Consider the following 26908-nt stretch of genomic DNA (forward strand, 5'->3'; position numbering starts at 1 on the left):
ACATTAATTTGTGATGGAGTATTCGATGGAGTACTTTGTCCCTTTAAGACTCTAAAGCTATACATGACTGTCAAACGCACAACCATCAGGTTGACCATTTGCATTATAAACAGGAAGTTGAAATATGTCGATAAAAAATGTTTGTCTCACTGCCACACAAAGTGGAAAATGACCAGAGACAACACAAAGACACAATGCATGAAGGGATATTGATATCATGTACACAAATCATGGCTCGTGTCATTCTGGTTTCCAGCCTTTTCTGCTGGGACCCGCTGAGGACCAGTAAAGCCTCCTGACGTGTGACCTCTCATCACCTTACGCGAGCTGTGAGAAGTTCAACCAAAGTGTGATGTTCAGTTTCCTTTCACTTGAGTTGTTTTTAGAGCCCTGAGGAGATGCAACTCTGCAGCACTTCAACACACACAAAAAAAAACCTTTAGTGACATTTTGAGAGATTTACATGCAAATCATCTCACGTAACATCAGTCAGAACAGAACGACTGGCCTTGAACATCTCTCAGGCTGACTGGCTGATCGCAGTGCAGCTGTAGTCCTTGTATTTGCTCTCCACCTAGTGGTAACAGTTGGAAATTGGCACTTTAACACTTTTTAATCTGCCAGGGGCCATTTTGAACCGCACGGCGGTGTTACCACACGGCTGACTGGTGTGAGTAATGTGCAAGACACGGGCTAAATAAACACGAAAAGACGCAAACACGGAGACATAAACAAATAACACCTTGAATTGGATGCATGCGCCTGCAGCCAAAACGCGTCAGTCTCCCAAATCAACTTAACTGTGAGTATAATCTACTGTAAATGACGCTTAATTAAGATTTGCTGGAATTTAATACTGTGTGCGTGAAGCAGGTTTGGCCGGATGTTTGTTTTGTTTTGAAACCATAAATGAATTTTCTGTCATTTACACAGTCAGCACTGTGAATTGGTGGTTTGTGAGAGGAGTTTACAGGAAAAGACTCAGCCCGCATTGTTTGTGCCAAACATCTCACATGTATGACTCGAGTTTGGTGCAATCAGAGCCAGACTTGTTTCGTGCCAACAATATTTCGCATCACGCATTAACTCGCATCCCGGATATGTCCTGTGTCCTCTGGATGTCACATCTGTCCTGCAGATGTGCTGTTTGTCCACTTTGGAGTTCACTTCCAGTATTTTCATTGACGAGCAGCCACGCTGCAGAGGTTGTTCCAAACGGAGTAAATTGCTGAAAGAAAAACGCTTTTATTTTTAAGAAAGAATACCAATAAGATTTCACGTGGTGCACATTATTGGCCTCGTTACACCTGTAAGTCTGCAGTGATGCTGACTTATTTTTCAGAAGAGATGGACCAATCACCAGATTGTTCTTTTATCGAAGAAAGCGAACACATCAGCCAAACAACCCCGTTAATAAGACACAGGCAGATAATCAGTATTGATAAGTCGAAGTGTTCGCTCGGCCGTCTCATCCTGAAAACTTTTCTCCACGGGCTTCCTGAACTTGGCCGGTCCCCCTTGTTTGAGACCAATTAATGAGGCGGCTAAACTCATTAATTGGCCACTTAATTGGCCCCTGTCGCTGCGCGCGCTGCTTCCGCTGGCTCTTCCGCACCGCCACCCCTCCCTCCCTCCTGCTGCCAGACATCACAATCCCACCTTGTCACAACGATTTAGGGTCAGTCCCTCAGACGGGAAGGTGCTCTCGCCGCGGACCCCCCCGCCACCCCTGGATCCCCCTCTATCAGTATCTCCCTCCCACTCTATCTCGGTGTTTTATGTCTGCGTCACAACAAGTCGGTCGAGAGCGAGAGGCAGGGATGATGGCGTCTCTGGCGGCTTGATTCCGGTGCTGCTCTGACAAACCCGCCTTAATAGCATCAATAGGTGGTGGCGGAGAAGGAGGGGGGCATAGGAGAGCAAAAGCGACGGGGGACATGACGAAACGGCACAGCGGAGGACGGACAAACTAGGCTGAGAGACGGACGGACAGTTTAGTCGCCTTTCCCCCCCCCTCTTCCTCCTCCTCCTCCTCCTCCTCCTCCCCCCTTCCTCCTCGCTGACGGCTTGACTGACACACACAGGCGCTTGGCACAGACAGGACATACATGCACATCATCCACTTTTTGCAAACACGCAGGCTGCGCATCCGAGCGGGCAGTAATTGGGCAGCGGAGATCCACGGCAGATGAGGGCATTTCATGTCCAGCCTGCCCAGGAATCACTGTGACCCCGACGGAAAGGAGTTCGACTTGACAGGTACCCTTCACCGGCCAGCCTCACTGTCCAATTTTGCCTGATTTCCTTCTGATTCACAAAAGGCTCCGTGCACTGTTATGTATCCTGCGTCTGTCTTGACTTGAGTGCATGCACTGGAACAAATGCTCAGCGTGCAGAGATAATGCCTGCACAGTCGTTTCATGCATCTATTCAAGTTTTTAAGATGTTGGGAGAAGAGGAAGAAGAAAACGGCAAAGTGCCAGGCAGATGCTTCAAGTAGCTGCACAGTGATGTTTTGCTCATTCAATCAAACTGTATTGCAGCAGTCATCATGCAGTGTTTTGTGTGTGTGTGCGTGCGTGTGTTTCATGTGTGCAGTAATCATTTGTCTTGCTCTCTGGTTGTGTACTCACTCTCATCTTTCACTGTGGTGGATACAGGCTGTCGCTATGCTCTGGTCTAAAAGGAGGAGGGTTTTGGGGGGGTTGGGATTTTAACCCCTTTGCACCGAAGCCCGCCTGTCTGAGAGCCAGCTGAAACGCCGGGGCCATAAACCCCTCTGTCAGCAATGGCAGCAAAGTATTCAGCGAATAAATCGGATTTCCATTTCACATGAGCCCTGCTCTCTCTTCTCTCTCCCCTCTCTGTCTCTCTCTCCTCAGGATGGGGGGAGTAAGCGAGGGAGATGATGTGTTGGCTCGATGGAGTGATGGACTACTGTACCTCGGCAATGTGAAAAGAGTAAGTGCATGTGTGTGTGCGTGTGTGTGTGAGCTCGGATTTGAAAAGACTTCCATTTAGTTTTGTCAATCATCCTGCTCACCTGCTATCTCCCTCTCAGGTAGATGGAGTCAAGCAATGTTGTCTGGTGAGATTTGAGGACAACTCGGAGTTCTGGGTGCTGAGGAAGGACATCCACTCGTGTAAGAAGAACTCTTTTTTTTTTCCTCCCCCTCTCCGCTGTGAGAGATGAGTAAACAGCTTCCTGTTGGGAGCACTTTGCGTTTCCGAGGTTAAAAAAATGCTCCTAGTTTGAGTTCATTGAATGCACGTGTGCTCCGCCGAACTCAAACTAAAAGGTGTTTGTTTCCACTCCGAAACTTTGCCCGAGGAGTCGAAGGAACACTTTTCTGATTCTTTCCCCTCGTGAGCTTAAAACTTTTCTCTTTTTTTGTACCTTTTTGTCTCTGGATCTCTGAATTGTCGTCCAGGAAAAGTGCAGAGAAGAAATTACAGGCACGTTCAAGGTTATGATGCCGAATGAGTGTTCTGATCGGGGCCACGTTGAGATGTAATTGGTGTATTACGGTCTATTTATGAATTTATCAGACTAATGACTCCTCAGGGAAATGGCGCCCCCACTCCTGCTAACATCAAGCGAAGGGGGAAGTTGGACGCTTGTTAGGACCAGGCTGAATATCCGCCCGTCAAATGAAGTGAAATCTAAAAGGGTGCAGGAGACACTGAAATCAATGAGGTGGCAAGGATGTGAATCAATATACATAAATTAATGCTGTTGACTGCTCTCTCTCTCTGTCTTCCTCTTTCACATTTACTTCCTCCCCTCCCCTGCCTCTCTCTGTCTTTCTCCGTTTGCTTCAGTCGCTGCTGGAGTGGAAGAAGTTTGCTGTATTTGCGACGCTCCACCTCTTAAAGAACCCCTCATAAATTGTCTTAAATGTCGCCACGGTAAGAAAGCACGCCTGATCATACGCTGGCAAGCAGCGTTTCTCCACCAGTTCTTGCACTGACCTTGACGATTTGACACAGTATGGTAAATAACAGTGTTGCTCTTAAAAAGAAAACACAGAAAACCATATATCATAAATGATAGATATGAGTTGTTGCACCTGCGTCTTGACTAGAATGAAAATGAGGGACCTGTAGACAGGAAGTTTCATTCACAGGCTTACATGCCAAAAGATGTCTTTACTTAGGTTAATTTAAAGATCGCCTCTGGACATATTTTAAGAAAATACTCTGCATTGAATAATAATTTGTGTTTGATTTGATTTTCCCACAAAAAAAAGTTTAATTGAAAATTCCTCTTCTTCTCCCTTCTTTACAAATCCATCTATGACTATGCAAATATTTATACATTTCAAAAGTTTTAGCTGTAAGATGCCTCCTTCCTCTCTGTATCCGCTCTCAGTGTCTGTACACTGGCTACCAGACGTGTTAATCACGCTGTAACGTGCGCACCTTAGAACTCAGATTTCAAGTGAGCACAGAGATGGATGCGAAAACAACCTTCTGGTGTCGGACTCTGCACATACAGCATTAAACTTTAAAAGTCTTATGATGAAATAAAATACACTGAAGTGCAAGTGAGAGGAAGTTTCACAAACAGCAGGATGCACGAGCAGGAAAGAGAGAAATTTTACCGTCACGTCTTCTTCACGGCTCAGACGGACAAATGGGCTTGTTGAGTGTTTTGAGGAAAAAAGCAGACAAACATACTTCTTGCACCCTGGATGCAAACAGTGTAGTAAAATGTTTTGCGTGCTGCTGAAACAAACCAGCAGAGCACTAAACATGGAGCTGCTCTGCCATTATTGTCACTCCGCCTGTCTGTCTTGTAAACACGAATTAAACGCTCTGCCTGCTCCTCCCATTACAGGTTATCATCCAGAGTGCCACACGCCAACCATCGAACCGGAAGCTGACAGCGATTCGTGGATATGTCGGCAATGTGTCTTTGCAGTCTCAACCAAGGTCAGGCTGCTAATCTCTCCGTCTCACACTCCGGGGGAAAAAACATTCAGTGTGTAATATGGGCAAAATCCAGTCAAATATATCAGGCTGTGCTGCCACTATACTGTTGTGTGCTGCAGAAAATGGGTTTATTCGAGGCAAAAGCGCGTTAATTCCCACAGTATTGAGTTCAATATTAGATGTTCTACATTGTGTCCGAGAAATCATGAAGAATCAATAGTTATGAAGCTGAAAAATTACGCTGAAGTTGAGAGAAGTACATTTAAAGTCAATCAATCACATGTGCTCCAGTTCTGTAGATATGAGATGAGAAAGCACCCGGTTAATTGTCTATCGGTCAATGTCCGTATCTCATTGTCCAGACTTCCGCTGCTTCGGACACTATCTCTCACAGCTGACCTACAATAAAATGAGACGAATTGCTTTCCCTCCATCGAATGCGATCTGTCTCCCTCGCTGTTCTGACATGACAGTGATTTGAGGGGTCACCGACCAATCAGTTCTGTCCTAAAATTGTGTTTTCAGAGAGGCGGGGCCCTCAAACGGGGACGCTTCGCCCGGCTCATGCAATTTATGAAGCTCCGGCTCCCCTACCAGCTGTCGTCTTTAGACTGGGACCCGCAGCATCTGACCAATCAGCAGCAGTGTTACTGCTACTGTGCCGGACCTGGAGAGTGAGTGACACTGCAGAGGCCAGTTTAAGTTTGAATGTACTGTTCATGTGTGCTCTGCGGCATTAGGCGTCTTCTCTGAAAACCTGATCTCATCCAAGTCAAAGTCATCTCGTGGATTATTTCCAGACTGCATGCAGCGAATCAGACGTGTGTCAAACAGTATCAGCAGACTTTCTTTGAATGATTTAAATTATTAAATGAAAAAAGGACATTTTAGGATCTTTTTAGTGCCTTTACTGTGTTTGTCATACTTTGCTGCTTTGCTTATGTTGCTAACCCCACCCACCTGGCACATAGAGCAGTATAAAACAAACTCCCAGCTGTCATACGAGTAGTGGGACCCGGTGGGAGTTTACGCCTGAAGACTCATTTCGGCTTAGAAAGCCTTCAGTCGCCTCTCAATTATGCATAAGACAACAGATTGACACATTCGTTCATGTGTCTAAAGTCCCTTGATGTGTTCATGTTGGTCTGCAGGTGGAACCTGAAGATGCTGCAGTGTGGAGGCTGCGGTCAGTGGTTCCACGAGGCCTGCACACAATGTCTAACCAAGCCATTGCTGTATGGAGACAGGTGCGTTACTGAGCTTTACTGCAAAAAGCTTGGGATTCTTTACATTTAGAGTTATAATTTTGTCATTATGATAAATACAAAGGAATTCGTAGAGTAAAAATATACAGATTCTGAAGGTGACATATTGCCTGATATCAGCTTTTTTGACATGTAACATTTTTAGCACTGATCTCTCACATTCGGTCATGTAAGAATTGTAACAAGGATAGTTGAACCAGTGCAGTAAACTACAAAACATGATGTTAACAGTAAAGTAAATTAATAAATATAAGAGAAATATATAGAAATATAAGAAAAAGACATAAAATGTAGCCTGTAAAACTACTTTTACTGCACTTTTCATTTGTCAGCATGTATGCAGATACTGATGTATTTGTGCGAAGTCACTATTAGCCAGTCATATTAAGTTGCTATAGCAGTCAGGGTCTAATATTTGAGTTGTGAGACATGTGACATCTCCGTTGACCTGGTTTACATTGATCAGTTTGTTTTTATTGGCCTACCGCTGGCCACGTTTACTTTGTTAGGTACAATGTTCAGGTCAGTTAGAGCAGAAACCTACCGCTGCTAACTGAGTTATATGTACTCTGATTGCAAACGCAGAAGGGCTGCAACTACCAAATAATCTGCCACCAAGTTATCTGATGAAGTGACATTGTTGTTTAGGCTTCAAAATGTAATGCTTTAAAAAAAACAGCATCTTCACATTGTTGGTTTTGTCCAACCAACATTCATAAGATATAACAGAAAAAAGCAGCACAGTTAAGAAGCTGCAACCAGTGAAAGTTTGGCATTTTGACTTGATGAAAAACAAACTATTAATCGATTATCAAAATTGGCAGTTTAGCGAGAGATTAATCAACCCAGCGGCAGATTTCAGTCTGATGGAGATAATCAGATGAAGACGTCTACATGACAGCCTCGCTTGTCAGAGAATTACCTTAATTAGCTTAAGACTAAATCATCAGTGCGCATGTTAATGTACTCACTGACTTGTGTTACAAGGACAAGAGCTCCTCGCGCTCTCAGAGCAAAGGGACAGTGACAGACAGCAGAGCAGACGTACGTATCACCTCTCTGGTATGATGTAGGGAGGATATGCAAGCTGCTGATCGCAGTGCAGTTTCATAGGCTGCATCTCATGCGTGTAATAAAATGTATTCATCCATTAAGTTATTATTGTCATTAACCATCTGTGTTAGCCGACTGAGTTCTACACCCACCCTGACATGGTGTTATTGCCGAACCTGTCTGAGGGTGGAAGAAAAGGAGGGATTAGATTTAGATTGACAGTCGGGGAGAGTGAGGCCGGATTGGTACAACATCTGCTGAGCAGGTGATGGAGGAAGAGTGAAGACTGAGTTCACAGTTGGAATAGTAAGCATGTGCTGCCGTCGTACTGTGTCTGCTCTTCATCTTTCCCGGTGACCTTCAGCGAACACATGCATATAGAAGGACAGAAACACATAATGCAGCTGTGGTATGAGCTGAGTTTCAGGGTCACCCAGAGCAGAATGCTACAGTGAAACAGATACACCTGTCTCTTTATTTCCAGTTGTGGTTGATTTATATGATAAAATGTCTGGAGAAGAGACACTGCAAGGAAAGTCAAGGGGAAGAAATCACAGTGTGTATGATTAACTTGGGCTAAATGATAAGAAATGTGCAAGGTGGAGAATATGCTCATTTTGAACAAAAATAGAGTTAATATGCTTTAAAAGAAGACTCACAGATTGTGCAAGTGAGGATAAAAACAAAGGACCGTATTTGACAGACAAAAGACAAACGAATTCATCAAGGAGAATTTTTTTTTTTTTAGGATAAATGATATTTCACACAGTCACATGAGGCCCGTCTGATTTTTTTTCTCCCCATCTGTCTTTTTAGGTTTTATCAGTTCCAGTGTTCAGTGTGTACAAAGGGACCAGAGACCATCCAAAGACTACCCATGACCTGGTGATGTTAACAGCAAAACCTTGTTTGCAGTGAAAAAAATCACTATAATTTTACACAGTGGTTATTTGAGAAAACATCAGGAGTAAACGCTAGTTTCTTCTTTAATCACATTTAAAAGAACAGGTAATTTTTCTGTGCATTCCAGGTTTGAGAGGAAACATAATGGTGTTAATGCTTCTTCACACGACAACACAGCACAGACTGATAGAGCTGTGTGCAGTAGGAGTGTGGTATATCAAACAAGGCTGTGTTTTGATGTCTCTTCTATTTTATCTGTTTCTCATTGTTTAATTCTGACTGTTTTTTATTTAAAATGCAGGGTCGATTTGGCTCATTTAGTGCTGTACCATCTCTCGCTGTGCTGCAAGAGGAAATACTTTGATTTTGACCATGAAATCCTGTCCTTCACCAATGAGAATTGGGAGTCGTTGCTCCTAGGCGCGGTATTGATATTTCCTCGTTTAAGCACCATGATGAAATGATGTGAAATGCTGCCAGCCCTTTTGCATTTGAGACTTAAAGCCTATTAACCACCATTAAAGTTAAATGTAATGTTTTTTTTAAAAAAAGAGTATGACCTCTACGTAAGCTTAAAGGGGAACTCCACTAAATCAAAGAGTTGTGACTTTGCATGTTTTTATGATCTAGGACAGAGGTTCCCAACCTTTTTCGCTGACGTTCCCCCGCGGTCTTATCGTTCATTTAATGATAAGGCCGCATTCGTTCATTCATCTGTTTATGCAACGCTTTAAGCTAATCAGCTAACTATTTTAACAGTTTATCCGTTACTTTAACCTGAGTATTTCAATGATTTGCCAATTATTTTTAGTTAAGGTTAACATTTTCATCTCTTTAGCCATTCCTTTCACCAAACTATATATCTTCTCTACTCCGTTGCTAACTAGCTAGTTAGTTTTAATCCACTCGGTGATAAAACAGACCAAGGTTGGAGGTGTGTGCGCTTGTTGTAGCTTGTAGCTTTACGTGTTATAGTGACAAATGTAGTAAAAATCTTTGGTGAATGTACAGATACTGTATATATATATTTTTTTTTATATTAGCTGAGCTGCTGCATAATATTCCCATGTACCCTGGTGGTTACTGAAGTACCCCCCGAGGGACGAGCACCCCTGGTTAGGAATAAGTGACACTCTGACCAGCATTTCTGAACACGAAGGAGTCTTGACAAATCCTCAAACTAGAGTGCTGAGGCTCAACGTTGTGATACCATCTGTTTTAAAGTCTGAAGTTGCTCCCCAGAGAATAAACAGGAAGATAAAAGTAGAGGTGACACCAGGGGGAATTTTCTGAGCATTTCCTGTACATCTATCTGAGGTGTTGACTTCTCCTTTAAGCTGTTTTTAAAAGACATTTAAAATGTATTGTTTGTCCTGTCATCACATGACAGCACGGCTTTGCAGCCATGTTGCTGCTACAAGTAGTTTTCCATATTAACACTATTGCTGTCAGCAACTGTAAAGGAGAATTATTGTATGCATTAAAGGCTTTCTGGCTGATGGCCGTCCACTGTGTAAACACAGCTTTGATTTTTCATTCCTGTCTGTCCTCTAGCTCTCTGACACGCCAAGGCAAGACCGCTGTCACAATCTCCTCAACGCCCTGAACTCCCACAAGGACAGGTAAGTCAACGCATATGATGAGAAGAATAAACACCGGCCACACATGACTGGATTGATGAGTGGCCCTTCATGAATAGAGGGGTCTTCTTAGTGCTGCGTAGTTTGTGGCGTCGGACATGCTGGCTGAAACGAGCGAGGTGAAATGTGTGGCTTTGAATGAAGAGGGAGCAAAATGGAACTGCCAGTTAGACCAAATGAAATTTACCACTTCATGGTACCTACTTCGTGTTGTCAGAAGAGAACACAAGGTGTTGTTATAAATCACAATAACCAGTCGAGAAGTCTAATTGCTTTTAGTGTTTTTCATTGAAATTTTCAAAAAGGAAAATCTTGCAGACACAAAACTGCACATTTCTCCAGGCAGTCTCCTCTAATTATGTATACTTAATTACACAGTCACTAGCTTTGAAATGTTCCTGAGTCTACTTTTTCATCAGGAGAATAAGTACATTTTGTACACAATGTTAAATTCATTATTAGCATCAAAGAGGACTAATGAAAACACACACACACACACACACACATACACATACACATATAAGGTGATGATACATTTTAAGAACCAAAACCAGACTGTACAAGCTGCTTCTTTGTTGTTGCCCCAGGTTTGTCTCTGGGAAGGAGATCAAGAAGAAGAAGTGTCTTTTTGGGCTTCAGGTTCGAGCCCCGCCTCCCCTGACGTCCGATTCGTCGCCCCTCATCACCGACCCACCTACTAACATCACGCACCGGAGAAGGTCAGAGTAAGGACAGTGTCTCTTTTCAGGTCTTATCTCAGCGAGAGCTCTGGCACTCCCACAGGGCATATAGTCATTACGCATGAACAATTAACTTTAGGAATCAAAGGACTGCAATTTTCATATGCCAGCAAAAGTATCAGTGTCTTAATAATCTCCTAAAAGAGTATAAAAGCCCTCTGTGTGCTTACGTTTGTGCATCCGAAAGCGTGTGTGTGTGTGTATGTGTCCTGTCGTCTGCAGATTTCATAGTCATGCTTTCATTTTAAATACTGTTTAGCATTTAGGTTGCGCTTATTCACGCTGAATTGCAATGAAATAATTAGCAGTGGAGCATTCGTGAAGGCAAATGTGATTGAGGATGGGGGCTTCTTTTTTTCCCCTTTCATAAAAAAATCATTATTTAAGTCTCTGATACGCAAGTTTAAAGTTTGCTTATATGGAAACAGTACATGCATCTTCAGTAATTTGCCAGTTCCCTTTGCTCTAAATATCTACAAGCTGAAAGTTTCCAGCAAGAAACACTGATCTTTACTGGCTGGAATCACTTTAGCCTTCACCCCTCTTTCTGACAGAAATGTAAAATGTTCATTTTGACTGCAGTGAAGTCTGTTTGTTTCTTCCCAAATGGACAGCGTTCAAACGGCTTCGTCAGAGGCAATACATATTAGTTTATCCCTTTCCAGAGATCTAAATTTATACTTTCTCAACTTAACTGGCAACCAGCATTTAAGAATACAAGAGTCAAAGTCACACTGGTAACATAAAACATATATTCCTCCACTCATAGATTGTTAGAGATGTGATATTTAAAGTTGTTCAGGCAGAAGAGGCTTTTGCTCTGTTAGCAGCTGATGATTGAAATTTAGTCATTCAAGGCTCAGGAGCAAGTAACATAAGGAAGGAAAAGTATAATTTGATAAATCAAATTTAAGTTTACTACAGATATTAGACAAAAGGTGACTAGTGTTAGCTTCTTGGAACAGTTAGCGAAGGGCAGGTGCACAGAAACACGCTGCACAAGACATAACATCACCACCCGGACCAACACTGTCATCTATGACCCAGACGAAACTGAGATCCAAAATTAAGGATTTTCTTTAATTTAGCTGTGGATATTCATAGCCTGCAGAGGCTGAACCTTCCCTGTTTTGGACACTCTGTGGCCTTTCCTCTAGCACCGCCCCCGGTCAGATGATTGTCTTTGTATGCAAAATACTGGAAACAGGTTTTAAATGAATTCTCATGTGCACACAAGAAGTAAATAGCAGATTCTAACGGAATTAGCTGAGAGCATTATTGCTCTCCAGAGGCTTTCCATGTCAGACAACACCTTAATCTATTACCTGTACGGTCTAATTATAGAAGAATGAAGAGTATGTAGCTCATTGCACTCGCCATTATCGAATTTTGAGTTGTAAAGGACAGTTCAGCCTCTTTGGAGGTAGCTTGACCTCCAGTCTTGCTTTTATAAACAAAACTGGAGACAAGCTACAGGAGTCAAATTCACTTTCAAGCAGAAGAAGAAGAAGATAGTGAATAAAGGGCATTTTGGGAGAACAAGGCATCTTCTTTTCATGTTTTTCAACCATCCTGCTGATGATTTTTGCACTCATATATATGTAAAATGTGTTACTAATATAATACATCCAAATCATTCATCTCACTGCTCTCATCTTCCTGTATTTTACACCTCTCAGTAGGCTTTTATGGAGACACGCTAATAAACCAAACATAGCACATTGACTGTAGGCTTGTCTATTAATTTATGTGTCTTTTTGTTCATTTCAGCCCGTTGTCACTTCCCTGCCAGAGGAGAGTGGGGGGAGCAGAGTCGCGTAAATCAAAGCGTCGCATCATGGAGACGCAGGTCAGTGCCTCTGTCTCCAACTCAGGGTGAGGAGGGAGGTCTGGGCCACAAAACCTCTCTGATTATTTTTTTTCCGTTTTTATGCAGCCAGGTAAACAGCTCTCTGCGATCCAAATAACCTGTCAGTCAGACGCCGTGATGAAGGCTCATTTCGCAGTCTAGATCAGTCTGCGTGTCTTTTAACAGCCAGTGCAGCTCAGCGCCTCAGATTTTTCTCCTCCTTCTTGCTGTATGTTTAATGCCTGCTGATGCTTTATAGTCCACGATTTGGTAAAAGGTAGCGTGTGAGGGATGAAGTGTCGCGTGTTTGGCTCGGTTAAAATGTATAATTCAAATGCAAACTTGGCTGCACAAAAACCCGCTCATGTATTTCATCAACATCTGCAGTTCAGCACCGCATTTATCATGATCATCAAACCCAATTCCCAGCGGATCACACTGAAACAGGCAACATCACATGTGGCAGTTACTATTTTTACACCGCATTCTTAACCGAGAATGCTCATTGTACTGTGTCCTCCTACACAATACTCAGATCTGGGTACGTGCACATACAGTAATCCTGGAACAATACGCTCCACAGAGCACTCGTTTTCACTCTGGCACATCCAGGCCCCATTGTGCCCCTTTGATTGATGCTAATCTCCGGCCGTCTTGGAGGAGCAGGTTCGTTGTCGTGGGGAAAGTGAGATGGGAAGGAATGCTGATATGCATAGTCTGGGATCACTTCCAAGTGCACTTTGCAGTCGATTACAGTTTGGCCAGGTGGCGCTGGCACCTTGACAGTGCAGCATTGACAGAGCACATCCATTTAAAGGCACAGCCGTCGACTGAGGCCGCTGAATAATAATCTCCCGTCCTAATAGTAATGCTGGAGAGGGGAATGATAATGGGCCGAGTGTGGTGCCATATGTCACAGTCCAGCGATGAGACATGCAAAAACCTTTAGGTGGCATCCCCCCCGGATGATGTTTCCAGTGATTAATTGGTCTGGTGATGCTCTGATGTTTTTACTTTTCATGGGTCCTGAGTGTGTGTGTCAGGAGAGCTGCCTCACTAACCAGCCTGCTCCATGGAGGTGCTGTGGAGGTGATACATCTAAGCGGGACATCCCACGGCTGTCTCTGATGAGCTGATGATGTGACTCACATCCATTAATGCTAGTAGTCTGGATTTCTACACATATCTGCCCTCAGGCAAAGCATGAAAATGGAATTCAAGCCCTCATGTGCTTTTAAGAATGCAAAATATACACAAAATGTATATCAGCTAAAATGTTTTCGCTCCGATTTCAGAATGCAAACCTTTAAAAAGACGCGTTAAACACGAAACTGGGCATTGCATGCGCCGAATTAACTTCATGCAGGTCTAAGCATGGAGGTATCAGAGCTTGGTGGACTCCTGTGATCACGTTGGCATCCAGACAAGCTGATCTGTGTGTGTCTCCTGTGCCCAGGCTTGTCCACCCCCAGTTGCTGCCAACCCCATTGAGCTACTGCCATGTTGCCATGGCTACATGGGAGGGGCCAGCCTTTACAACTCCAGGAAGTCGGAGGAGGAGCTCGGTTTGAGGTAAGGGGTGCTGTGCCAGTCAGGTTTGTGTATTGATAGATTATTGATGGTTATGAGAAAAGCGAAATGATCAAGTCATCTGTATTACATGTACCACGTAGCTGCAGGAAGTGTGTGAGAAAGAGGCGCTGCGCCCTCGACCAAATGACCGACTGTTGGTTGAAAACTGCCATGATAGAGATGCTGTCTCAATGCCTGACTTTGACCTTTCTGCCACAACACATGAACACAGACAAAATTCTATGCGAAAATAGACGAAATGCTATGTTATGCTTGTAATAGTAGTTAATTGTGTAATGTGACAAAAAGCCACCTGGAGGCGAGGATGCTGCAGCGTCCTCAGCAACCCTGATGCCAAAAAAACATTGTAAAACCTAAATAAAATGCAGGCATGAGCCTTTCCAGGATGCCCCTTTCACACCCAATCATGATACTATCACCTGTTACCAATGAACCTGTTTACCTGTGGAATGATCCAAACAGGTGCTTTTGGAGCATTCCACATCTTTCTGTCTTTAGTTGCTCCTGTCCCAACTTATTCAAAACGTGTTGCTGCATCAGATTCAGAATAAGCAGATATGTACAAAAACCAATGTTTAAACATGTTGTCTTTGTGCTGTATGTGTCAAAAAGGATCAGCAAATGATCCCATTCTGTTTTATTTTGCTTCAGACAGCGTCCCAGCTGTTTGGACTCAGGGTTGTAACATGAGGTTTTCTGATATCCACCTCTGAGACTTCTGCCGCCGCCCCAGTACGACGGAGGTGGAATTATTTCCTTGCTAGAAAATATTCCGACAGCACACACAATCATGTGACCAGAACAAATACAACTTTTTTTTGTCAGGATAGTATTGGGGTGACAGCAGAAGACTTAAGACAAACTTAAGTAAATAGACTCAAAACAAAAATCTGCATGGGCACCACAAGGCATCAGTCGGTAATGTGTTTTTTATGCTTTGAGGAGAACTTAACCTTTAACGATCACAGCCTTTTCTACTGTTTTGAAGCACAGCTGGTTGAAAATATTTTGCCTTGAAGTTGTAAAACAGTCCCTGTCTTCAACCTTGGTGTGTCCCGTCCACAGCTCTCCACCCAAGCGGATGTATGCCTTGTACCACACCACGTACAACGGAAACACTGCGCTCTCCAGGAGTCTCCATCACTACAACAGGTTTCACTCATTTATCAGCCTCATTTTTAGTCACTCCTGCTGGACCGACTTCCTCTGCTGGTTCACGATTCTGTTACAGACACAAGTTTACAGACTACCAACAGAATTATGCACGAACGAATCAGAGGCACTACGGTTGTTTACGGCACCAACTGACCCTTCAGCTGAGTTTGAGCTTTTAAGGGCCCTTTTCACCGTTCACAGAATAAGCATTAAAGACATTTCGGCCATTAAACAGCTGATTTACTTTAGTTTTAATGTTTTCTTCCGCATTAGCTTAACTATCTTTGGTTGTAAAAATGGTCATTTTGGAGTAGCATTAAACTCACTAGAATATAAAGCAGAACATTTGTGAGAACTAAATCACTTACCAGCATTACAGTCGTTGCTACATATTAGCATTTGTCAAGCTGCTGCGTACAGTATACTGTGTGTGCCTGCTGATCAGCTCGAACCTGAGATCACTGTATGCAATCAAAACATGTTATCAGAGAATGATTTCTGATGGTTGTCTTGTGATGTTTTTCAGATGTCAATCAAATGCTGATCAACTATGAAATGCTGCTAATTAGCATTCAGGAATATAACTCACCAGCAGCTTTTGTAATTGGCATTGATTAATTTAATTTAAACCTGCAATTTTAACCTGAACTTTTTGGCCTCTTGCGGGTGGTGTTAACACCACATTGAAGCGTTGTCTCCATAGGCTGTATAGAACATGTATGTAGTCTCAGTGACGTCTCCCATAGGTGTCTAAGGAGCCGTTATGAAGCTCTGTGACGTTGCCATCTTGGCAGCGCCTGACTCCGCAAAAGTGGAGCATAGGTGGAGCTGAGGTGGCCTGAATGAAGCTAACCTAGCATCTAGCTGTCACTCGAAGCAGCCACGGCCATAATTCTGCATAATTTTAAGCCTTAATATAATTTAAATGAGAACTAAATAAAAATTTACCATAGCACAGTTGTCATAAACACCAAAATTAGCTATGGAGACCAAAACTGTTATTTGCACCAGGCTGTAAACATGTTTATTTCTTCTGTAAAACTGGGTGTTTTAATATGGGGGTCTATGGGCATTGACTCACTTTTGGAGTGAGCCACAAGTGGCCATCTGAGGAACTGCAGTTTTTGGCAATTTGGCGTTGGCTTCATTTTTCAGCAGGAAGTTGCCGCTTGGTTATCTTCTCATAAAGTTGATACAGGGAAGGTGTTAGCTTGTTTGCACATCCCCCAGACATGTCGCAAAATGAGCCTTCGTCTTTAGTCGCATTTGGGTGATAATTCTGCTTTTCACTTTCACTTATAGTCGTTTGATCCATTTGTTTGTATAAAAATATGGATTAGAGCAGTTTTCCATGTTTCCTTTATGTTGATCGTAAGTAAAAATGAAATGATCGTAGTTCAGTGTGTTTCTTCATGAATAAAGCCTGTTGGAATGAGGCAGTGAACCACGCCTGCTCATGACACCTGTGCTTGGTCTCCGTCTCTTCTTCTAGCGTGGAGGACACCTGCAGAGTACCACCACCTTGCTTCCCATACCCCCTCAACTCCAATGGCAGCCATCACCACCACCACCTCCATCAGCACCATCACAACCACCAACACCAGCCGGGGCAGAAGCAGCTGGAGCCCGTCATCCTCCGCGACCTGCCCCCTTACCAGACCGGCATGGGCGGAGGGGGTGGCGCAGGTGGAGGAGGCGGAGGGGGAGGAGGCGGCGGCGGCGGAGGAGGGGGTGGCGTGGTCGTCGGAGGGGGGGACGGGACAGTGGCCAGGAGCTGGGGAGGAGGGGAGGCAGTGAGGATCTTGGCGAGACGCGTCACACCAGACGGGAAGGTGCAGTACCTTGTGGAGTGGGAAAACGTGAGTTTGTACTGACACACAGAGAGAAAGACGCCATGACTGTTTGCCACAGGAATACAGTGTATGTAATACGTGGCAGTGTTCAAAGTACAAACAAAACAGAAAGAAAAAAAATCCCTACACGTTGCAAATCCAGGTTGCTCTCATAGTACCACCACTATTCGACATCATTATAGCTCACTACTCGTTAATAAATGTCCCTCTTTGCTAGTGTTTCTCTGATATTTGTACTGTTAACTTTGGAATATGCCTTTGCATTTATCATGTTTTACAGTGATGAGCGAAGATATTTAAACCTCCTAATGATTTGCAAATCTTTGGGCCACATCAACAAGAACACGTCTTTAATTGTCCTCATATCTTGACATAAAGTACTGTGAATAATCAGCGTTGTAGTCCAGGAAATTAAGAACGATTGTTGCTTTTTTTCACCGAAAATGAAACTTTATTTTCCAAAAATCAGACCATAAACTTCCACTGCTTGTTTATCTGGACAACATACTGATAATTTAAAGGAACAGTTCAGCATTTTTCGAAAAATTTGTGCTTTGATTTGAAGATTGATACCTTTCTCATATCTGTATGATAAATACGAAGCCACAAGCTTTAGCATTAAGATTGGAAGCTAGCCAAAGCACCTCTGAAGCTCATGAATCATCTGTGGTTGGTTTTGTGGTTATGTGTTGGACAACAAATAGTCCAAGCCGTGTCCCCCTGTTTGCAGTCTTTATGCGAAGCTAAGCTAACAGTCTCCTGAAACCAACTTCATATTTAACGGACAGACGTGAAAGTGATATCGACCGTCTTGCTGAGTTAGCAAATTAGCGTATTTTCCCAAATATAGAAGCATTTCTCATGTGAAATAAAGAAAAATCAGCTTGATATGTTTGTTTGATATGTACTGTTTTAAAAATGTGGCTTGTGGCTTGCAGCACAAAGATTTGCAGGCCAAAAGATGTAAAGTGGTCAAAATTGAATATTAGCTATATTTTGCATTGAACTATAATTACTGAAATACTGTTGAAACTCTATCTCTATCTGTGTCAAAAATTGTTCACTAAATCAACCCAATTTATAGTCTCGACATCTAGCCTGATTCAAATCAAATAAAGACAGTGTTTAAAATGTACCTCACTCCCTTTTAAAAGTAATAAGATAACTTTAAAAAAGTGGCTTTTCCCATCATTTGAGATGGACATCCGAGGGATGATCCAGCTAAACAGCCAGTAGCCAACTCCACACTTCTCCCAGCCTTCACTTTTATAATTGCTCATCCATCAGCGGACGGTTTAATGTTCACGTGGAGTTCAGTGAGAAAATGAGGCCAGAAATTGACAGAGATGAACGATCCGTCATCGGCGAGAAGCGTGATGACAGCTGGGTGGCGGCTACTGGCTGCTCGTGAAAACGAAGTAACCTTCCGTCGGCGAGGAAGAGACGGAGCGGCGCCGCCGGTCTCGCGCAGTGTTTCTGGCCACACAGATGGTAGTTTAATGCCTTGCTTAAGGGCACCTTGGCAGTAGTGGCTGAGGGACTCCACCTGGAGTCTCCAGCCGTTCATCTGCTCAGTCGGCAGCTTGTCTGACTTCATGAACAGCAGATTCTCCGGAGGTTTTCATATTTTTTCTCATCGCAGTATGTTAATAAGATTGTATACATGTTATTACGAGGTTACTTATTTGTTATGTTAGATTTTGTCATAATTTACATTTAGAGTACTGTATGTATTAGAAATAGGAGCCACAAGAGGGCTTTTGTTTTATAGATAGAATTATATATTCACAATATATTGCTATGATAAAATAACTTTATTTTATTTTTTTGACGTGGTTGCATAGTGCCTATATGGGTTGTGTACCTGCCGGTTGGTCTGCTGACCTGAGCCGACCAATCAGACGTCAGATAGATGAGCGAGGCCGTGTTGCCGCTAAATAAGAGGATGGCTCTTTGTCAAGTTGACAGATACAACTATATGGGTAAACAAGGAGCAGTTCTAATGTTGAGTAGAGTTTTCCTGATCAGAACAGACTGTGATGTTATTGTACATTCCAAACAAACAACAAAAAAGACGTATATGTTATTGAAATGTCTGTTTGAAGTCACCAGGGTGGAGATCACTTTGAAAGGGGCGTGTTTCTTTTAGTTTTTGATGAGTGTCATATGCCATAAAGATCAGCGAAGGGTCCAGCCGCTCTACTGCTGTTGTTCAGTTTCATGTCGCAGGGAGTTCAGCCCTCGCTTTCAAAGTAACAGTACAGGTAAAGACGACACTGAGGTGCAACATGGCATTAAGGATTCATAAGTCAAGGCCCGACTGATGGCATCCCTTCCTCTCAGACGCGTTTATAGACTCAAGTGAGGTGCTGAAGTTGGATCTTTGTGCAAACAGGTTACACAAATCTAGAATACTGTGGTGCAAGTTTCAGAGTTTATATTTTATACAGATGTTTATTTCAGCAATCTGTTGCGATAAAACTTACACAACATATACATTCATCAGTCCAGTCTTTGAGGAAAGGCTGCGTTACAGGTTTAGTTGGACAAAACAAAAGACAAATACAGCATTTATACTGTTCTAATCAAACCGATGCAGATTTTATTTAAGTACCGACCTCCCTGTCGAAGCATCTCCTGCACCTTTGCATCCATTTCAGGCCGGTGAAATGATGTTGCATTGCAATTCTCATCCTCCTCAGTGACTATTTGACTGTAGTTTATTAGGAAGGGGTGTGTTGAACCTTTCTAGGCGATGGTGATGAATGTATTTGTGTGTTTTCTATGGTATGTCTATACCCGTCAAGTGCTTGTTATAGGTTGTACTCTAGGTGGAACTCAAACAGATTCGTTTAAAACAAAATAGGAGGAAATAAAGACATCAGCATTGAGGAACATCATTTATTTTGGGAGAGGTAGTCTTCTTTTTCTGATTTGTAGTCAAGTCCAAGCTCAGTTTGATGTATTTTTGGAGAAATTACGTTTGTACATGTATACTCTGCGTTGACACCTAATATGTAACATGAATAATAAAAAAATTTCACCTCGTACACTGTGAGTTTTTTATGTATCTGTATGTTGTTTCAGTGTCTGCCTCTCTGGACTATTTTACAATTTAAAATATGGTGTAATTCACCTTGTTGTGTCTTAAAAATAAGCGATTCGCTCTTCCAAAACACCATAATGACTGTAACGGGCAGCACTGTCAAAAGCAGCTGATGTTTGATTAAGTGCTGCATCTTGAGCCTCGCACACACCAGGAATGGAGGAAATATTTGTAGTGTGAATACGATGACACAGAGGCAGGGTTCATGTTCTCCTGGGGGGGTCAGAGGAGGGTACAAACACACAGTCGCTACAATAAGGGAATAAAGGGAGACTAAATAAACAGCTTCAGATGATGTGTTTAGAGGTCAAATAGAACAGCTTCAGACATGAGCATGAGAGTTCATTCTCAACAAAATAGTCTCCACTCAAGGTCTGCTTGCTAACTTTTAACATTTTAAGATTTTAACCACTTCTCCTGGTCTTCATCGCTGACATAACTGACTCAGATGCCACTCATTTGATGAGAGCTGAGCCAGTTTCATATGCTGATGAAGTTCAGGAAGAAGCTAGTTTAGCTTTGCAGCATCCTTCTCTTTTTGTCTGAACAGAATTATTGAGAATCTGAGGTCAAACCTTGTGCAACACCTAAAAAAAGAGGTATTTTAAGTGGACACAGGCCAAAAGTTTTATTCAGAACTTCATTGTAGTCAGACGGTGTGCTGTGGCCAGGGTCCCCAGAAATAATATTAATAATGATGATAAGAGTAATATCACATGAAAAAAAGACCATACTATAATTAGCATAAAATAAGATTGAGAATAAAACCCACTGAGCTTTAGTGATAAACTAAAGTTAAAAATATCACAAAATCAAGTAGAAGACAAAATTTCGTAGAAGAAAAACCTCATATTTTACTCAGCAGTATGTTTTTCAACAAAAACAGATGGGATTTTAACTTTTAAAGAAATTAGCTTGATGTTACGTGAACTCCTTAATGTCTCCAGGAGCAATTCACATGTGAAATTGAAAACAACCTACAAATATATTTTATCGTGTATAAATAGGGATGCAATAGTGGGTAATTGACTGAACTGGAAACCAAAGACACCAGTACACACCAGAGAAATCATATAATGAGAATTTAGCAGCACATTAAAAAGTGAAAACAGTGAAGATGCACGGGATGTTATTGCAAACCCTGTTCTGAGTTATACATATTGATTTAGAAAACAAATTATTCATCACAAGTGATTCGTGTCTCAGAGCGTCTGTGTTCGTCTGTTTCTGTGCTGCAAGTCAGCTAGGATATGTTCAAAGGTTATGAGACCTCCGGAGCTCTCTTCAGTTTATTCAAGTATTTTTGAGTGTAAATTGAATAAGTAGCTTGAACTCTTATATTTGTGAAAGAGGTTAAAGTCACTTTGATCTTTAATTTAAGTCAAAAATGACAGCACAGTTTATTATTAACCCTACAAAAGGCTCCAAAACATGACTTAAAGACACAGTTTTCATGGGCTAATATTGTTCATCTGTAGTGCATATTTATATATAGTTCATCAGTGCTGAAAAGTGGGTGAGTGTTTTACCTTTAAGGCAAAAGTAGACTGAGTTATGTTTCCCTCTGTCACTGATGGCCTCCACTGTAGGTGGTAATCAAACAGGGTTGGTGAGAATCCCTATGAATTAGTCTGATGGGGATGATAAATTGTGTTACAGCCAAATGTGTCCTGTAGGAAAGATTAACTACTTTTTTTTGGCAGAAAATGTACAAGTGCTGCCAACATGAAAGATGGATGTTTATTTTGCGTTTGTGCCAGTTACAATGAGTTTTCAAGATGAATGGAAATTCTGAATAATGACGCCAAGATTAATTCCACATCTCTGTCTAAGTCCTGTGACATGATGTTTTATTTCCAAGAGGCAAACGGAATAACAACTGAAATCTCTACATCTATTTTGCAATCATTTTAATGAGACAGATATTAGCCTTAGCAAATATTGAATCCATATGTGTGTCAGGCATGGCTAAGTAAAGATTTTTGCATTTTGGTGAATAACTTGAGAAACACATGTATGATAGCAGCTCCCTTGGTATGTTGTGAGCTTGAGGAAAGTCATGTCTTTGGTCCTGTGAATATTGTCTAAAGGTCATTAAACATTTTTCACAAAAGACATTTTGACATTTCAGTAGAAAAACACTGGTGTAAATGACAGAAAAGATGATGGATTCACTGAGCTGTTCTCTCCTGTCCCATGGAGTGATGATGTCCCAAGGAGAGGCTGGATTAACTGGATATTTGATATTTCATTTTCTCTATATGCGTGTGTGTGTGCGTGCGTGCGTGCGCGCGCGCGCAGTATAGATATAGACGTGTGTATCCTGGAAATCCAGGTCCCAGCTGCAGCTACTGGTATTAACCACAAGATGGCGGCCACATCTCAACGTTTAAAGGAAGGCAGGCGCAGCACTCTGCTGCCTTCAACTGTTCCTCTGTGAAGTTGGACAGTGACAAGACAGTGAGCGTGACAGGACTTCACACATACTCAAGAGTTTTTAGTTTAAAACAACGGCAAAAAGTGCAGTTTGTTTTGAATCAACCTAAACAGAGCCGTCCAATGTTTGAAACACGAGGAGAAAGACGACAATGTGCATGTCAGACGTGTAAGTATCTGTAACTTAGCCAAACGTTAGTCACAATTAGCCCAGACTGGTATATATTTTCTTTCAATTGACTATACGTTAACAGCTACACCTAGTTCAGCTACTGTGTTTGAGGCAGGTAGATGAAGCAGAGACTAAAAACAACTCTAAACAGATATGTTTTCATTTTTTACACCCTAAGCATCCCAACTCGACAAGGTAAACCTGTGTAAACGCTAGCGTTAACACGCCAACTTCCCAAACAGCTTGAGCACATTTCATATTAGCTTAAATCTTGTCTCCCGTTTCTCCCACGTCACTCAAACGCATCTTACTCGAACTCAAGGCGCCATTTTGGCTCCACAGCTTCTTTCCTTGATGCAGTTCCTGTGTTTGGTCATGTGCGTTGCATATCCAGCATGATTCTCCCTCGTGGAAAAGCGCAGTGGACAAGAGTGAGCAAGGGTAGTGGCAGTCAAGTAGAGTCTAACTTAAATATTTATTTTAAGTTTACCGTCATTTCCGTTGTAAGTTAGCTGCCAGTGAAGCTAGCAATTAGCTTGTTCGTAACAGTTTCACGAGCCGGAACATGAGTTTTTACAGATTTAAAAGTCTACATATATGGCGGAAAATCCCCTTCGGTTATTAAAGTACTCTATAGTGTTGTCACAGACACATAAAAATGGACAATTAGCGTGAGCGCTTATGTAAAAACGGTACCACATATAAGGCTAGCTCTTTCAAAGGAGTAATTCGATATGTTAAAGTCATATACAAGGCCTGCCTTTGGGACATTACACATTCTCTCTCTCTCTCTCTCTCTCTCTCTCTCTCTCACTCACTCACTCACTCATACACACACACTGCACTGTAGCAACAATACTGAAGCCCGAAGCACTACAGTGAATTTACACTCACCGCAACATTATTCTAATATCTTTTCTGTAAAACGCAAAAGCTAAAGATAGCTTATAGATATTGTGAAGCGTGCGCCCACACATACACACACACACACACACACACACACGCACGCACACACAGGCGTGCGCGTGCTCAGTCCTCCACCCCCTTCTCTCTCTCTCTCTCTCTCTCTCTCTCTCTCTCTCTCTCTCTCTCTCTCTCACTCACTCACACACTCGTGTTTCACCCTCACACCTCAGCAGCAGCGTGCAAATAAACACACACACGCACACACACACACACATGCACACACGCACACACACACACATACACATTTCTGCATCCTGTATTTTTTTATGCACCGGGAACCGGGCGCTTTATAAGCGGTCGTGGATTATGATGCCAGTTTTTATAACAGCGGAATATTGGCCTCTCCTTCGGCTCCAACTGTGAATAGCACTATACCGCGTGTTTGTTTTATTTTATTTTTATTTTTCACATTTATTTCTAATTTGGTTCCCCGTTTACTTCAGAGCACCGAGAGACCGCCGAGACGCAAAGCTCACGTTCAATGCCGTTGGAACATGTCCTATGTTCCCTTTCAAGGTAAGACAGAGCAGATATTTTATATGTTTTGTCCTCCACTGCATCTTTCTTTTCTGTCCTCCTCCCCCGTTCCTCACCATCCTCTCCCTCTCTCTCTCTCACTCTGTCCCTCTCCTCTCCCTCTGTCTCTCCGGCACTATCATATGCAATAGGCATATCTAAAAGCACCATAGCCGACAGGTGCATAGAAATAGCCTAGAGTGCCTTCTAGATGGATGCCCACACACGCACGCACGCACGCAAAAACACTCGGATCCAGCGCAGCGTGTGTCCGTGTAGACCTGTGCATGCGGCAATTATAGTATTGTAATCAGGTATGCATGTGTACTGGTGTCTACTCCTGCAAGTGCATTCCTGCGTTCAAGAGCAGCCACAGCGTTTACAGGGGGGAAAAATGCTGTAGTGATCTTTAAATATTCCTGTAATAATTCTCTGGTGTTACGGAGTACATCATAAGGAGTTTATGGACAAGATAATACTTGTCTGCTGTGGTATCTGTACAGTTCATATATTATGAAGTTTATACTGCCCTTGTCATACTTAATGGTCTCTGGTGTAAAATTCCTATAATATTCTTACAGGCACTCTCAATGTAGCATAAGGAGTTTAGAGTGTGTTTTTAATACTTAATTAAATTTTTATCTCCGGTGAAATATTCCTGTGGGGATTTGTAGTTTTCTGTTGAGTAGTTATGACATATATTTTGTCAATAACCTGAATGGACTGTGTCCTGCCCCCTGTGTGCTAAAACTTTGGCCCACTAAAATATGTATATGACTGGAATGAGAGGCTACTTTATTCCTGCTGGTCCTTTATTCCCCCGTACTCAAGTGTGAGTGGGTGAAAGGCGCTTCAGTGTACGGTAAAGGCAGATTCCCCTTGGTATCATTGCACTGCAATTGTGACTAATGCTATATGTGAGCAGGCGTGCTGCAGTGAGCTGCCTCAAATCTATCCAGTCGAAACGTTCAACTTGCAGTGTTTGTGATTAGAGGGGCTAACGTGGAAAAAGCAAGGTCCTCAATCATGGAGCACCCAGCGCAAAGTTCGGAGGAACCGTGAAGGATTGGGGGTGTCGTGGTTTGTTTGAGTACCTGTTATCAAGGAGGGTAGATGCCAAAAGCTGTAGGGACGGGGAGGATGTGTGTTGATATGAGCGTGTGTGACAGAGAGAGAGGAAGCGAGCGGCAGCGTAATCAGTGTGTGGGTTCAGGAGAGAGTGGAGGTGTGCTGCATGTGACTGTTAGGGTGAGAGAGAGTGATGCTTCATGTGTGGATACAAGCACACACTCACAGACCTGTAACCCCTCGTAGAACAATACGGGTGCCTCCAAAATGGAGAATAATCTCGACCTGAAAAACTCCACTCTCATCTCCTGGACTTCACCGTGACCCTGGAGTCATCATCTGAGCTGCACATGAAAAGAGAGACCAAATTTAACTGTGGCTGCCCGCTCGGCTCCTTTTCACTCTGCTTTTTATTCCCTCAGAGCAAAGCAGATAATGGCCAAAATGCCCTCTTGTGCAAGTGCAGCTATAGAAGTTGGTTGCATAATGTTGGGGAGATGCTCTGCCACTGTGTACGTATGTGTGTGTGTGTGTGTGTGTGTGTGTGTGTGTGTGCAAACCCACTCTGGGAGTCATTGCCAGGAAATTGTGAGCACAGTGCTGCACCTTCAAAACCTGCCAGCGATGGCACCGAGTACTCTTTCTCTGTGATCGCTCAGTGTTGTTTCATTTTAGACATTGTTTTTCGGAGCTAAGCAGTGTTTAGTCTTAGTCAAGTTGGTACAACTGCTGAGGATTTAGCCATAAGCTGGATTGTAAGGCTTATCAATGTGGAGAAACACCAATCTGCTCAGTTTGGGTTTGAATTTTTAACTTTGTGATTGCAGCAGCAGTATCAAAAAAACATACCCTCAAAGGAGATGACATCTGTAAACCTGATTATTTTCCAGCAATATCTGCTATTTATTGATTATATTGTAAAATCTAGAAGTCCCCAATGTGTGTCCCCTTAAATGCATGTATATGATAACTTCAGACAAGCATGTTGGTATGTATGGGTGCCAAAACTATTAGTCGCTCAACAGAAAATGAATCAACAAATGTTTTGACAGAAATTATACATGGGAATAATTTGGCAAGCAGAAACATTTACTGGTTCCAGCATCTAAATTGTGAGAATTTGAAGAATTTTGAAGAATTGGTTCATGAGTATCTTGTTGTTTTTGGGCTGTTGATTGGGCAAGATCAGCCTTTTGAAGACCATACCCTGGGAGAACACTAATTTCTGATGCTTTATAGACCAAAACAATTCCTTGGGAAAATGATCAATTGTGAAAATAATTAATAGTTGTAGCCCCAGTATGTATTGTGGCCAACCAGCTGAAAACACTCTAGACAGATACTCCATCCATCTCCCTGGTCTACCTATACATTAGATGCTCCATGGTTACTCAAAGCGATTATGTAACACTGTGTGATATTTATTGCCGCACAGTGACTCAACATCTAGAGATAAAATATGTGGTAAGACGGCTGATATTAGTTTGACATTGATTTGGGATGAGATATAGATCCACATAACGATATGGAGGGGGGGGGGGGGGACCTTCAGCAATCTTGCAGATGTATTTGAGCCCACATTGACAAGTGTGTTAAGCTAATGTACCAGGCAAGCCATTTGCAGTCATGCCAAGTACCGGCTCACATGAACAGGCAGT

At 42.6% G+C, this 26908-nt stretch overlaps 2 protein-coding genes across 9 annotated transcripts in view; both read left to right on the plus strand.

Moving 5' to 3' along the window:
• Positions 1 to 641: 641 nt before the first annotated feature.
• Positions 642 to 20036, plus strand: phf1 (PHD finger protein 1). Of its 2 annotated transcripts, none has more exons than XM_076737657.1 (15): positions 642 to 802; positions 2883 to 2961; positions 3062 to 3143; positions 3823 to 3909; positions 4841 to 4935; positions 5461 to 5609; positions 6087 to 6182; positions 8070 to 8138; positions 8458 to 8581; positions 9711 to 9778; positions 10384 to 10521; positions 12307 to 12385; positions 13842 to 13957; positions 15044 to 15130; positions 16626 to 20036. In XM_076737657.1, the coding sequence occupies exons 2-15, from the start codon at positions 2884 to 2886 to the stop codon at positions 17005 to 17007; spliced, it is 1650 nt and encodes a 549-aa protein (XP_076593772.1). In that variant the 5' UTR covers positions 642 to 802; position 2883; the 3' UTR covers positions 17008 to 20036. The 2 variants fall into 2 exon arrangements, with proteins under 2 accessions (XP_076593772.1, XP_076593771.1); XM_076737656.1 differs by lacking the exon at positions 642 to 802 and adding an exon at positions 1489 to 2259.
• A 3770-nt stretch (positions 20037 to 23806) lies between these two features.
• Positions 23807 to 26908, plus strand: part of syngap1b (synaptic Ras GTPase activating protein 1b) — a 136183-nt gene continuing 133081 nt past the window's right edge. For 6 of the 7 annotated variants that reach the window (XM_076736918.1, XM_076736916.1, XM_076736919.1 and 3 more), the window contains exon 1: positions 23807 to 24182. In XM_076736918.1, the coding sequence (XP_076593033.1) occupies positions 24161 to 24182 (22 nt within the window). In that variant the 5' untranslated portion in view covers positions 23807 to 24160. The remainder of the gene's footprint in view (positions 24183 to 26908) is intronic. The other variant, XM_076736922.1, reaches the window with a different exon arrangement.

Source organism: Chaetodon auriga, chromosome 8 (genome assembly GCF_051107435.1).
Source record: "Chaetodon auriga isolate fChaAug3 chromosome 8, fChaAug3.hap1, whole genome shotgun sequence".
NCBI classification, from domain to species: domain Eukaryota; kingdom Metazoa; phylum Chordata; class Actinopteri; order Chaetodontiformes; family Chaetodontidae; genus Chaetodon; species Chaetodon auriga.